The sequence below is a fragment of the Myotis yumanensis genome, unplaced genomic scaffold (genome assembly GCF_028538775.1).
Source record: "Myotis yumanensis isolate MYYU_CA2020_CCGP unplaced genomic scaffold, mMyoYum1.0.hap1 SCAF_10, whole genome shotgun sequence".
Taxonomy (NCBI): domain Eukaryota; kingdom Metazoa; phylum Chordata; class Mammalia; order Chiroptera; family Vespertilionidae; genus Myotis; species Myotis yumanensis.
In genome coordinates, this window is record NW_027223761.1 from 71,649,317 (window position 1) to 71,662,417 (window position 13,101).

The following is a 13,101-nucleotide window of genomic DNA, read 5'->3' on the forward strand; positions in this document are numbered from 1 at the left end:
TTTAAAATAAAGAGGTTTTAGTGGCAACCGAAAATTGAGGAACGGCACTGACAGTAAAGCACAATTCAGCAGATGCCACAGACCCTCCCTTCTGGCTGATCCGTGGTTTAGTCCCTGATTTAGAAACGAAGATCCAAGAGCTTGGGACACAGGGTAGCTCAAGGTCAGAGCATAGCAATGGTTAAATGCAGTTGCTGGTTACCTGGCCCTGGTAATCAGATCGAGGGGGACAGCTTGAGTACCTTGAGATATTTTTTAAGTCATTACATAAGATAATTACCTAATGTATTCCTGCCATACTATTAAAAGTGACTAAAGGGCCCTAGCTAGTTTTGCTCAGTGGCTAGAGCATCAGCCTGCAGACTGAAGTGTCCCGGGTTTGATTCTGGTCCAGGGCACATGCCTGGGTTGCAAGCTCGATCCCCAGTAGGGGGCGTGCAGGAGGCAGCTGATCAATGATTCTCTCTCATCATTGATGATTCTGTCTCTCTCCCCCTCTCCCTTCCTCTCTGAAATCAATAAAAATACATGTTAGAAAAAAAGAGTGAGTAAAGGACATGACGGTATTTTTTGTTTGTTTAGAGCAGTGGTTCTCAACCTTCCCAATGCCACGACCCTTTAATACAGTTCCTCATGTTGTGGTGACCCCCCCCAACCATAAAATTATTTTCGTTGCTACTTCATAACTGTAATTTTGCTACTGTTATGAATCGTAATGTAAATATCTGATATGCAGGATGTATTTTCATTGTTACAAATTGAACATAATTAAAGCATAGTGATTAATCACAAAAACAATATGTAATTATATATGTGTTTTCCGATGGTTTTAGGCCACCCCTGTGAAAGGGTTGTTGGACCCGAAAGGGGTAGTGACCCACAGGTTGAGAACGGCTGGTTTAGAGGAACACAATAAGTCTCATTCTTATTTTAAAGTAATAATTATTGAATTTAAATGTGAAGATATGATTCTAAACAAAATGGAATATCATTATTAAAGTATGGGGAGAGAGATACTTATAAGTGAATGCATATAATCAAAAATTACAGCATCTTATAATTATTTTAACAGACACAGCAAGAAGGATGGATTACATGCAAGGCATTCTATGGAAGAAATGGAGGCTTTTTCATTTTTAAGTCCTAGGGCACAGTGAGTATTTAACTATTTTAAAAACCTTTAACCCTAAAAAATCTTAGCTATTCAGTTATTTTAAAGGATGTGCTTCTATACAATTCTCTGCAACAAAAGATTACCCAGAGAAATCAAATAATTCAGTGTGGTCATCTATTACCAGTTCCACCAAAATATATTAAGTGAAAAAGTGAATGGTATTGAAGCCATTAGATAAAAATTAAGTTTTGGATCATGTGTGAATTGCAATCAACAGGACCTTTGTATCTGTAATTACAGTAAGGTTTGTGATTTAAAGAGATTTACACATTAGGTTCTGTAATTAACATATCTCTACAGAGAATAACATAGCATGAAAGGAACACTCATTCTTTTAAACACATACTTCTCTGAGTCTTCCACTGAGTGGCATCAAAGTTTGCTAATATAATGTAAGCATCACAAAGTGTCTCAACACTCCTGACCATCTGGGGTCTCCTACTTCTGATAGCACTGATAATTTTGGTTGCAGCCTCAGTTCGATCCTATTCATAAAAAACAAACAAAGAACAATGCATAAGAAAATACCTGACATTTCAACTTTTCAGATATAATAACAAAAGAAAAAAAAGAATGTATGCACACATGTAGGCAATGAAAGGACTATAATCCCTCAGATCCAAACAAAACAGCTCCCTTATGAATGAAATACATAAAAGATATAATAATCTCAAGAATAAGTGGTGTGGGTGCCTTTCAAAATCTAGTTTTTATTTGCTCATTGCTGTGAGGAAGAAATGTAAAATATTCCTGGTATGTCCTATGCTTTGAGAAATATTCAGAAATTTTGAACCAATTTTAAGTGGCATCATAATAACAAAGGATTTACAAACCGAATCTAGTCACAACACACATGCTTAGAATCCCTGGAATTTAAGAAAAGAATATTCTGGGAAAATATGAATATCACAATTCAAAAAGTTATATATGTTTAATCCAAATACCTCATCAAGCTGAGAGCTCTGTTTAGGTGCATTTTTAGTTATTCTACTCCTTCTTGCTGCCTCTGATTTTGTCAAAGATTCATCTTTGTTCGCATTTGCTAAGGCCAATATAATAAACAAAGTATGATGGGGGTGATCCATTGAAATTCTAGAGATGAGCTGTCACAAATGAAGAACTATTAGTTTTATGCAAACAAACAAAAAAGTAGAAAATCCACAACACTTTTCATTTTACTTAACATTGAGATATGTGTTACTGTACTAGATACCACAGTGGGTGAAGTGTGGGTTAGAGACAGGGTACATGAGGATAAGAGAGAAACTGAGTAATGTATGTGCAACGAGAGGAGACAAAAGGAAATCTTTGTTCTTGCCCTTGGCACAATAAATAGAGGGCTAAATTTTTTTGTATTTCCATTTCTTAGAATGGAACAGCAGTACATACTTGATATAGTATATGATAATATAAAAGAAAAGCAATTATTGTTTTGATTTCCAGGTTTACTTACATTATTGAGGATTTCGTGAAATCCTAGGCCTCCCGTCATCTTGGTCCCCATTCTAGCAGCCAGTTGGTACATAAGAGGCAAAAACTTATATGATGGAATCTTCATTCCATATCTCTATCATTAAAAAAGAATACAAAATTAAGAAACAATGCATTTCAAATAGTCTCACATCTAAGTAAATAAATTACTCTAAGGCAGTGGTTCTCAACCTTCCTAATGCCGCGACCCTTTAATACAGTTCCTCATGTTGTGGTGACCCCCAACCATAAAATTATTTTCGTTGCTACTTCATAACTGTAATTTTGCTACTATTATGAAACGTAATGTAAATATCTGATATGCAGGATGTATTTTCATTGTTCACGACCCACAGGTTGAGAACCGCTGCTAATGCTCTTCAACTAGCACAACCTTGTGGTTGTTAATAAAACTTCACTACATTTTTTCCTTATCATTTATCTTATCTGACAGTCTTTCTGATTGGCATTCTAGATTGATTCATCGTATTTGATCCTAAATTAAATTGTATTGAGAATCGAAATACTTGGCACTGCTTATATTCCAGTGAACCCAAGAAGGAATGTGGATCTGGATCTGAGGACCATGGCGATCTGCACTCCTGAGCAGTCAGAGTATGATAAGATGGCGTAATTATTACCCCCTACATGCTAAAAGTAACAGGTTTGTGCACTAGTAACTGAGATTATTATGAGTCTTACCATTCTTTTCATCCAGCAGAACCATTTTACTTTTAAGCTTCAAATTGACTGTCCCCCCCCAAAATGTATATACACTTTAACAGCCAAGAGCTCAATTTTGAAAATGAAATTTATTTTAACTTTTGGGGTGTCCCTGAAAATGTATATGCACTTTAACAGCTGAGAGCACAATTATGAAAATGAAATTTATTTTAATAAACATTGCCTTTATAATTATTCAAAGCGTATGTACATATTTTTGGGGATACCCTATATATAATTAACATAACTTTAATTTTAGGTGTCATCAATAAAATCTAAGATTTTTAAATAAAAACTTATGAAATACTGCTGCCTTGATGCTTTCTTAAAAGAATTATTTTCCATTTATAAACGAATTCTCTGTAAAAATTCTAGAAAAGCATAAAGTAGGCAAAGAAATCTACCTGTGACCTCATCATTTTTTTAAAATATATTTTTGTTGATTTCAGAGAAGAAGGGAGAGGGAGAGATAGAAACATCAATGATGAGAGAGAATCATTGATTGGCTGCCTCCTGCACGACTCCTACTGGGCATCGAGCCTGCAACCCTGGGCGTTGCATGTGCCCTTGACCAGAATTGAACCTGGGACCCTTTGGTCCACAGACTGACACTCTATCAACTGAGCAAAACCAGCTAGGGCTGACCTCATCATTTTTTATTGCTTTCCAAATCCCCCTAGTATTCTGGGTACATTCCTGTGGTAATTGCAAAGAAATAGGAAAATACTGACCTAAATTCTCCCGTCTTCATACAACACTGCATCATTGAAGCTAATTAAGTATACCTGTGCATACTTGAACCTATGTGTACTATGAGCACCAAGCCAAGTGCTAGGGATACAAAGTATACATAATCCCTGATACTAAGCTTCTCAAGCACATGGTAGCATATCAGGTTGAAAAAACAACTTGCCTTCATCATGCCACTGACTTCAGAAACTCCAGAATTTTCAAGCCAGAGGGAACAAAGACGAAATATCCACATATCATGCCCTTCTCCACTTAACAGGCAACTGATGTAATTTTCAACAGCTTTACATAAGAAACGCTTCCGATCCTCTTTCAGTGCACGGAGTGCACATTCATCCAGCTCCAGCTCTCGCTGAACCTTTATTGTGTATCTTGCATTGAATAATTAAAGTAAAACACAAAAGCCGTCAAATTTATAGGGCTACAAAATCATACATGATATACAACATAAGTGAAAAATCAGAAAAGGCAAAATTCTAAGGGTTATAAAGGAAACAAACTTACTTTTTGTCTTTTTCTTTTATTTTTTGTCTTAAAGTAAGTTTGTGCAATTCAAAAGCTATCATAGACAACCAAAGACAGAGTGAACTCTACCTAAGGTATTTAGTTTACTTTATTCTCTCCTTACACTAAAATATACAAACCAAAGGCAAGTTGGAATAAAAGGTTTAATTACATCAAAATAGGTAATCTTTTGTATTTAATTTCAACACCTCTTTTTTTTTTATAACTAAAGGCCCAGTGCACGAAATTTGTGCATGGGTAGGGTCCCTAGGCCTGGCCAGCGATCAGGGCTGATCTGTGGGGCAACCAGCAGGAGATTGGGCGTCCCCGCTGGCACCTGCCTTGGCTGGCCTGGCACCACATGCTAACCGGCCCCACCCCCTGCTACCGCCTCCTATTGGGGCCTGTGGGTTGGGGGCAGCTCCTGTGTCTGGCCCTGGTGGACAGTGTGCATCACAGTGACTGTTCGTTCCACCAGTCATTCCAAAATTTGGTAGATTGGCATATTAGGGTTTTATTACACAGGATACCAACAAACCAAAACAGCAAAACAAAAAGCTAACAACCATCCTATATAATAAAAGGGTAATATGCAAATTGACCCTAACAGCAGAATGACTGGGAATGACTGGTCACTATGACACACACTGACCACCAGGGGGCAGGCGCTCAATGCAGGAGCTGCCCCCTGGTGGTCAGTGCGCTCCCACAGGGGGAGCTCTGCTCAGCCACAAGCCAGGCTGACGGCTGCCAGTACAGGGGTGGTGGTGGGAGCCTCTCCTGCTCCTCAGCAACGCTAAGGATGCCCGACTGCAGCTTAGGCCTGCTTCCCGCTGGCAAGTGGACATCCCCCAAGGGCTCCCGGGCTGCCAGAGGGATGTCTGACTGCCAGCTTAGGCCCAATCCCCCTGGGGAGCAGGTCTAACCCAGGAGGTGGTTATCCCCTGAGGGGTCCCAGACTACGAGAGGGCACAGGCTGGGCTGAGGGACCACCCCCGCCCCCGCCCCGAGTGCACAAATTTTTGTGCACTGGGCCTCTAGCATACTCTATAATGAGCTTAGAACCAGAACATGAATTCTGTGTATCTGTATACCTATAGTCACCTGTTTATCTTGTCACTTATGGACACCTAGTTAGTTACCTGTTATTGCTCTGAATATTATGTTCCCTAAGAAGGCCCACTTCCTCTTTGGCCCTTTTCAGGAGGGCTTGTTTGTTTTCAAATTCTGATGATTTCATGTAGTTTTCAATCCTCTGGTACTGAGTATCTGAGAACCGTGCTAATGAGAGAAATGCCTTCATTTGTCCATTTCTGAGCTCATCACTGCTTTCTCCATCATAATTTCCAGCAACTTCTACTGCCTTCAAGAAAACACAATCCGTTTATATTACATTTACAGGTACTAAAGGCATCTCAAGAATCACACAGGTCAAAGAAATACCTATGCTAAAGTTTAACTTGTTTATGCACTAGCTAAATCATATGAACTACACTACTTTCTTGACTTTTCAAAACAACTCTGATAGTTACAATTAAACTAAAGCAGTAAGAGGGAGAAACAGGAAGGTTGAAAGGGGCTGGACTACAGAAATCCTAATACTAGTTGCTGGGTGGTTGGGCTACAAATGAATAGCACAGGCTGACTTGCACATTCCTTAATCAGCTAGTTTTGTACATAAATAAATGGAGAAATTATCAGAAACAACTTGTTGAAAGAGTGGGTGCTGGTTGGGGGGAAAAGGAAAACACATTTGAGCTTACTTTTTTTTTTTTTTTAATATATTTTATTGATTTTTCACAGAGAGGAAGGGAGAGGGATAGAGAGTTAGAAACATTGATGTGAGAGGTCAGCTGCCTCCTGCACATCTCCCACTGGGGATGTGCCCGCAACCCAAGTACATGCCCTTGACCGGAATCGAACCTGGGACCTTTCAGTCCGCAGGCCGACGCTCTATCCACTGAGCCAAACCGGTTTTGGCGGCTTACTTTTAAAATATGCTCCTTCTTGGGAGAAAAAGGAGACATGTAATACTTTCAACAATAAAGAATTTAAATTTTAAAAAGAATGCTCTTTCTTTTGCAATATTCTATTCCAATCTGCCCTACAGTTATATAGAGCTACAGCAGTATTAATTATACTAATAAAAGCCTAGGTGGTTGTCACACCCTCGCACGACGTTGTTACAAGATGGCCATGCACACAGAGGAGGCGGGGCCTGGTGGCCGCTCTGCACAATGAGGCCTGGGGGTCCTGCGGCTCCTTGAGGCACAGAGGACGCCAGTCCTGCGTCTCTGCTGCCTCGCGAGGAGGAGGTGGGTCCTGGGGGAGGAGGCGGGACCGGCAGGGGAGGGCAGTTGTGGGCGATTGGGCCGGCAGGGGAGGGCAGTTCTGGCGATCGAGCCTGCACGGGAGGGCAGTTGGGAGCCATCAGGCTGGCAGAGGAGGGTAGTTTGGGGCCATTAGGCCGGCAGGGGAGCAGTTAGGTGTCAATCAGGCCGGCAGGGGAGCGGTTAGGGGGCCATCAGGCTGGCAGGCAGAAAGTGGTTAGGGGCAATCAGGCAGGCAAGCGGTTAGGAGCCAGTGGTTCCGGATTGTGAGAGGGATGTCCAACTATGCGAAGGAATCCCAGATTGGAGAGGGTGCAGGCCAGGCTGAGGGACACTCCCCAACCCCTGTGCATGAATTTTGTGCACCAGGCCACTAGTAATATATAATACATGGAAATTATACTTTATTTGCTTTTGAAATAAATTTGGCCTTGACGAAAAGATCAAGTTTTATTCATGCTAAACAACTGTCTTAAAGGTTGCAAGAAAACCTTACCTTTTCTAGATAGGTCTGCATGATGACTGCAGGATTTTCTAAGCAAGTTTCTGCTAACCAGTTGCCACAAACCCTCAGACATTCTGTGTATATAAGTTTTTGGTTGAGATCATCCTGCATATGAAAAGCAAAATCTTAAGATCTTAAAAGCATCATCAGGACTATACAGAAATATCTTTCACTTAGGGAAAAAAGCAGGTTACCAATGTTTCTCTTTATCTGCTTTCACCACACAACTATTTTAATAATCCAAGTAAGTAAATGTATGAAATAATTATTACTATTATTGGAATAACTTACAATTATTGAGTATTTGTTTATGCCAGGCACTTTCTAAGGGCTTTATGTATATTTACTCATTTAATCCTATGAAATGAGTATTATCTTTAATTTGCAGAGTAGAAACTAAAATTGAGGTACAAAGAGGGTAGGTAACTCCAGGGAGCCTTACCCCAGGGCCCATATTATTAAACAAAGTTTAAACATCATATCATATTGGCTCCCAGTACTCTGGCATAATAGTGACTTTTCTAATATTGGAAGATGCCATACAAATGCTCAATAACAAAAGTGCAGTGAGTCGATATTCACTAATCAGATGCACGCCAGAAGGACATTATTGTGACCACATCCTTTAACACATTATGATTCCTACAAATGCCTCTACTTTTGTCCATTGTGTGCTGGAAATAAAGCTTTAGAGCAGCCAAATCTTCAATAACTAATAGGAAATGGTAGATAAAACATTAACATTATATTTTCAAAGTATTTGGATTGACAACATAATTATTTCAACTTGCTTATTTTAAAACTTTTGTTCTCTCAAGCATTTTTCTCTTAGTTATTTCAAATTGATAGTAACTTCATGTTTGTTTCCCACATGTCCTTCCTGAATCTTATAGGAAAAGGCATTGCAATAAATCAAATAAATCTATCATAAGATGGACTGATATAATTATTTCAAATAGGAAAAATGAATACTTTAACCCTTTCACAAATATTAATTTTTCAGACTACTTTTTACAATTTCTTACTCATAGCAGTAATTTCAAGGCTATAAAAATTATGAATTTATTAAAAATATTTAAAGCACCATAATTTTTTTATAACAAAATATTAATTCAGCCAATAAAAAAGGAGTGAACCTCAGAACAACTGGCATCCAACTTCTTGATCATTTGCTTGAGAATACTCAGGGCAAGGCTCTGTTCCTGCTTTGCCCAGAATACTTGCGCTTCCTCCAGTTGCCACCCAGAAACTCCACAACTAGTTGAATTATATTGTTTAATTTGGAATATTGCCCTTTCAGGGAGCTGAAATGAAAAGAACACATGGCAGTAAATGCTTTCACTATTATTACTACTAGGATTCATTGAGTTCTTGACTCTTTGTCAGAACTGTCCCAGGTACATCTCCACCTGCCTTTCCCAGCCCTCACATCTGACTGTTTTTCTCACATATATGTATGTGTGGGTATACATAGTACATAAAATCATTAAATTGGTAGGTATCTTCTCATTTTATAAATAGGAAATTGAGGCTTAGAGGAGGTAAGTACCTTGCTCAAGGCTTAAAATCAGATCTAACTCAAAAATGGAAACCTTAGCTTAAACAATTATGCTATTATATATATATATATATATTTAACATATTCCTATTGAGTTCAGAGAGAAAGGGAGTGGGAGAGAGAGCTAGAAACATCAATGATGAGAGAGAATCATTGATTGGCTGCCTTCTGCATGCCCCTAACTGGGGATCCAGCCCACAACCCGGGCATGTGCCCTGACTGGGAATCGAACTGTGACCTCCTGGTTCATAGGTCAATCAATACTCAAGCACTGAGCCATGCCAGCCGGGTGCTATACAGTATTTTAAGTGATCTCTGTCTCTCAATGACATTGCTTTTTCACTCATGCTTTCTATTTTCTAGGTAATAAAAAACCAGTCAAGAGGTGAGATGACATAGTTTTAAATTCAATTACCTGGGTGTTCTTGAAAGTTCGGGCTAGTATGGAGAGTTCCACAAGGTGCTTGGTGAGAATGTCCTTAAAACATTCTCTTTGGGAGTTCTCCATTTCTTTTTCCATCAAGAGCTCCAGGATGACTGTGCGCAGAGCCATGATAGGCTCCTGAAAACTGAAATCACTGTCTTTGAGAAGCTGGGAGTGCTTCCGCCACTTAATGTATACTTCAGAGGGCTGCCTTTCCACGACTGATCTGAAAGCAAAATCACAGAATTAATATAAGCAAGAGAAATGGGAAAAATGTGCTATAATGCAGGGTCTAAATTTAAGATATAATACAAAGGAGTTTATTACAGTAACAGGAATGGAACTTCTAAATAATCCAAAATAAGGGTCAAAGTTTAGAAAATTACAAAATGGTCCAAGCTCTAAGGGTCGACAGAGAGGTTACAGACAATGAACATTTAAAAAAATTTTCTTAAAAATACTCAGATTTGCTTGGCCGGCGTGGCTCAGTGATTGAGCATTGACCTATGAACCAGGAGGTCAAGGTTCGACTTCAGTCAGGGCACGTACCTGGGTTGCAGGCTCAATCCCCAGTGTGGGGTATGCAGGAGGCAGCTGATTGATGATTCTCTCTCATCTTTGATATTTCTATCTCACTCTCCCTCTCCCTTCCTCTCTGAAATCAATAAAAAATATATATATTTTAAAAATACTCAGACTTCACAAAAAGCAGCATTTCCAAAATACTGTCTTCTGAAATGAGAACACATTCATCAGGCCTGTCATACCAGATGCCCACACCTGTAGTCTTACTTCAATGCTCCTGGTAGTAAAAGAGGACATGTCAACAAGGCAATGAAATCAACTCATTAATTTCCTACTGTACCCGTCAGGCCTAGTGGATGACTCTATGCAGCTGGTAAAGAATTAGCAATCCCAGTGAAGGAAGTGTTGGCAAAGGTTTCATGGACCAACATTATTTATTAAAGGAAGAGAAAAAGAATGCTGTATGATTCGTTTATATGAAGTTTGCTTCCCAGATGTTTAAACTAAGCAATACTGTCTAACCCTTCAGAACTACTGTGTTGAGAGAAATTAAGATGGAGCAGGGAGATAAAGAAGATGACAAAGTGCTGGCTAGTAAATGAAAGCTCTTTTACTTGCTTGATAAAGAAGGAAACAGTGACACACATTCATTGAACCAGAACTAATGATCCTAGAGCAGGGGGTATCAAGCATCTTAATCTGAGGAACCCCTTTAGACTCTTACAACTTATTAAAGACCCTAAAGAACTCCCATTTATTGGATTATAACTATCTATATTTACCATATTGGAAACGAAAACTGAGGAAAGTCAAATATATATTAATTTACTTAAATGACAATAATAAATTTACTATATATCCTAACACACACACACAAAAATAACCACAGTTCTCAAAATAAACTTTAGTGAGAAGAATGGCACTGTATCATATTTCTGTGAATTTCTGATGTCTGGGTTAATAGAGATAGCTGAATTCTCATCTTTGCTACTATATTTGGTTTGTTGTGATATGATGTTTTGGTTGAAGTACATGAAGAAATTCTACCCTCATACAGATATGTAGATGGAAAAAGGAGGAGTATGTTAATAGTCTTCTCAGATAATTGTGGATGTTTTTCTCTGATACCTCAAAAACTTCCACTGCACCTCATGAGAGAATGAGAACAGAAAAAGGAAAGAACATCTTATTATAAGTATGATTCATGGACCCCATGAATAGATTTGGGGGCCCTCAAGAATATACCCCACTTAAGAACTACTGTTCACCAGCTCATCAAATGGCCCTCCACTCCCTTCCTTATAATTCCCTATCAGAGACAGAGCCAGTATCACTCTTCAGGGCTTTCTTAAGGAATCTGTCCTCATTTTAGTGAAGACATCTTTCATTCAGAGGAACAGTTCCTGGATTTGTAGCAGTAAAAACTACCAACATACTTATTAATGAAAGTAGAAAGCAGTTTTGCTCCTTTATTCTCGTTAAGAAGAGCCACATCAATGGCTTTGTCTTTGTGCAATTTTGAAAAACTATAATTATTTTCTGACTCTAAAATTTCCTTCTCCTTTTTACTCACAAAGCATATTCCACGCTCTAGTGTAGCATAAAGGTATAGTGATCTTAGCAAATTACACCCCCTTTCCTTCCTCTTATAATAATAATAGTGACTCAGAATGACAGGCTACAGAGGGCCCTAGAGGCCATCAAATATAAACCCCCCATTTTAGATATGAGGAGAGTGAGGCCCAAAAAGGATAGGGAACTTTCTCAGGGTCACAAAATCCAAACTGAGATCAGTAGCATCCTGAATAACTGTTTTAGCTCATTTTTTCAATATTCTGGATCACTTCCCTCTCACCATTATAAGAGCCAATCTCCCCTACACACCTACTCCAAATTCACTGACAGTCACTGAATGAAGACCACTGAATGTTTAGTATGAATCCGTCACCAGGAAAATGCACTGGGGATACAACAGCAAACAAGAGAATGGGCCCCACTTTTAGGAGCTTCTGGCATAGCATAGCAGAGTATATACAAAATGACACCAATGTCAGTGCAGTGCTACACAGAAGGGAGAATAATATGCTGTAGCGAAAAACATGAGGAAACACTTCCACCTGGGGTAGAAAAGAGAACACGAAGTAAAGAGGAAAGCATCTAATACTAAAATTTAAAAACTTGAATTTTTACTTTCATTATTTTTGAAAATGTTTATTTTAATAAGAGTACAGTTCACTAATCAATTTACAACTTGATGAAAGGGAAGAAACAAACCTACTGATGGTCTCTATTTTTTTAAAGTCACAGCTGGAAACAAAAACACCACTGTTGAGGAATACAGTCATACGAGTCACATACCTTGAGAAAAGCTCCCCAATGCTTTCGAGCTCTCCAATGGCTTGCAATCTGCTAAGTGTGGGGTAGAGTGAATACACAGACTCCAGGCTGCCCTTACACAACTCTTCTACTTCTTTTACTCTAGTGGCAGAACAGACAAGACAATGAAAAAACTAAGAAGAGGTTTTCAGGAAGATAAAAGTTCTCATCCTAGGCTTCAATTTTGATCTAATAATAATAATATTCACTAGCACTGGCCTAATGCAGTGAAAACAAAATAAGTTTGTTTGAATCATACAGACCTAGATCTAAATCTCAGCGCTGCCACGTATGGCTGGAAAACGGGGCACATACTGGTTTCCTCTGAATTTAAGCCAGGGGTGGGCAAACTTTTTGACTCGAGGGCCACAATGGGTTCTTAAACTGGACTGGAGGGCCGGAATAAAAGCATGGATGGAGTGTTTGTGTGAACTAATATAAATTCAAAGTAAACATCATTACATAAAAGGGTACGGTCTTTTTTTTTTTTTCAGTTTTATTCATTTCAAACAGGCCGGATCTGGCCCACGGGCCGTAGTTTGCCCACGGCTGATTTAAGCTTTTCTCTTACAGAATTATTTTGAACATTAGAGAATATATACATAAAAAAAGCCTACGTGGCTAGAACATAATAAGCACCTAAATGGTAACAATATTATTTCTGTAACAAAATACAGGATTTAATAGGTAACTAGCTATTATTAAACAAAAAACAATGTTATACTTGTTTGGTCTGTAATAGGTAAGTACTTTAATGTGCAA

The 13,101-nt window shown here is 38.8% G+C and overlaps 1 protein-coding gene across 4 annotated transcripts in view; it reads right to left on the reverse strand.

Moving 5' to 3' along the window:
* The window catches only part of ATM (ATM serine/threonine kinase), a 126,761-nt gene that overhangs the window by 18,444 nt on the left and 95,216 nt on the right, over window positions 1-13,101 (reverse strand). For 3 of the 4 annotated variants that reach the window (XM_070425974.1, XM_070425973.1, XM_070425972.1), the window contains 9 exons: window positions 12,322-12,441; window positions 9,430-9,664; window positions 8,593-8,760; window positions 7,448-7,561; window positions 5,764-5,984; window positions 4,281-4,488; window positions 2,628-2,741; window positions 2,119-2,277; window positions 1,521-1,659 (listed from right to left, as the gene is read on the reverse strand). In XM_070425974.1, the coding sequence (XP_070282075.1) occupies window positions 1,521-1,659; window positions 2,119-2,277; window positions 2,628-2,741; window positions 4,281-4,488; window positions 5,764-5,984; window positions 7,448-7,561; window positions 8,593-8,760; window positions 9,430-9,664; window positions 12,322-12,441 (1,478 nt within the window). Of the gene's footprint in view, window positions 1-1,520; window positions 1,660-2,118; window positions 2,278-2,627; window positions 2,742-4,280; window positions 4,489-5,763; window positions 5,985-7,447; window positions 7,562-8,592; window positions 8,761-9,429; window positions 9,665-12,321; window positions 12,442-13,101 lie in introns of those variants that run through there. The other variant, XR_011472865.1, reaches the window with a different exon arrangement.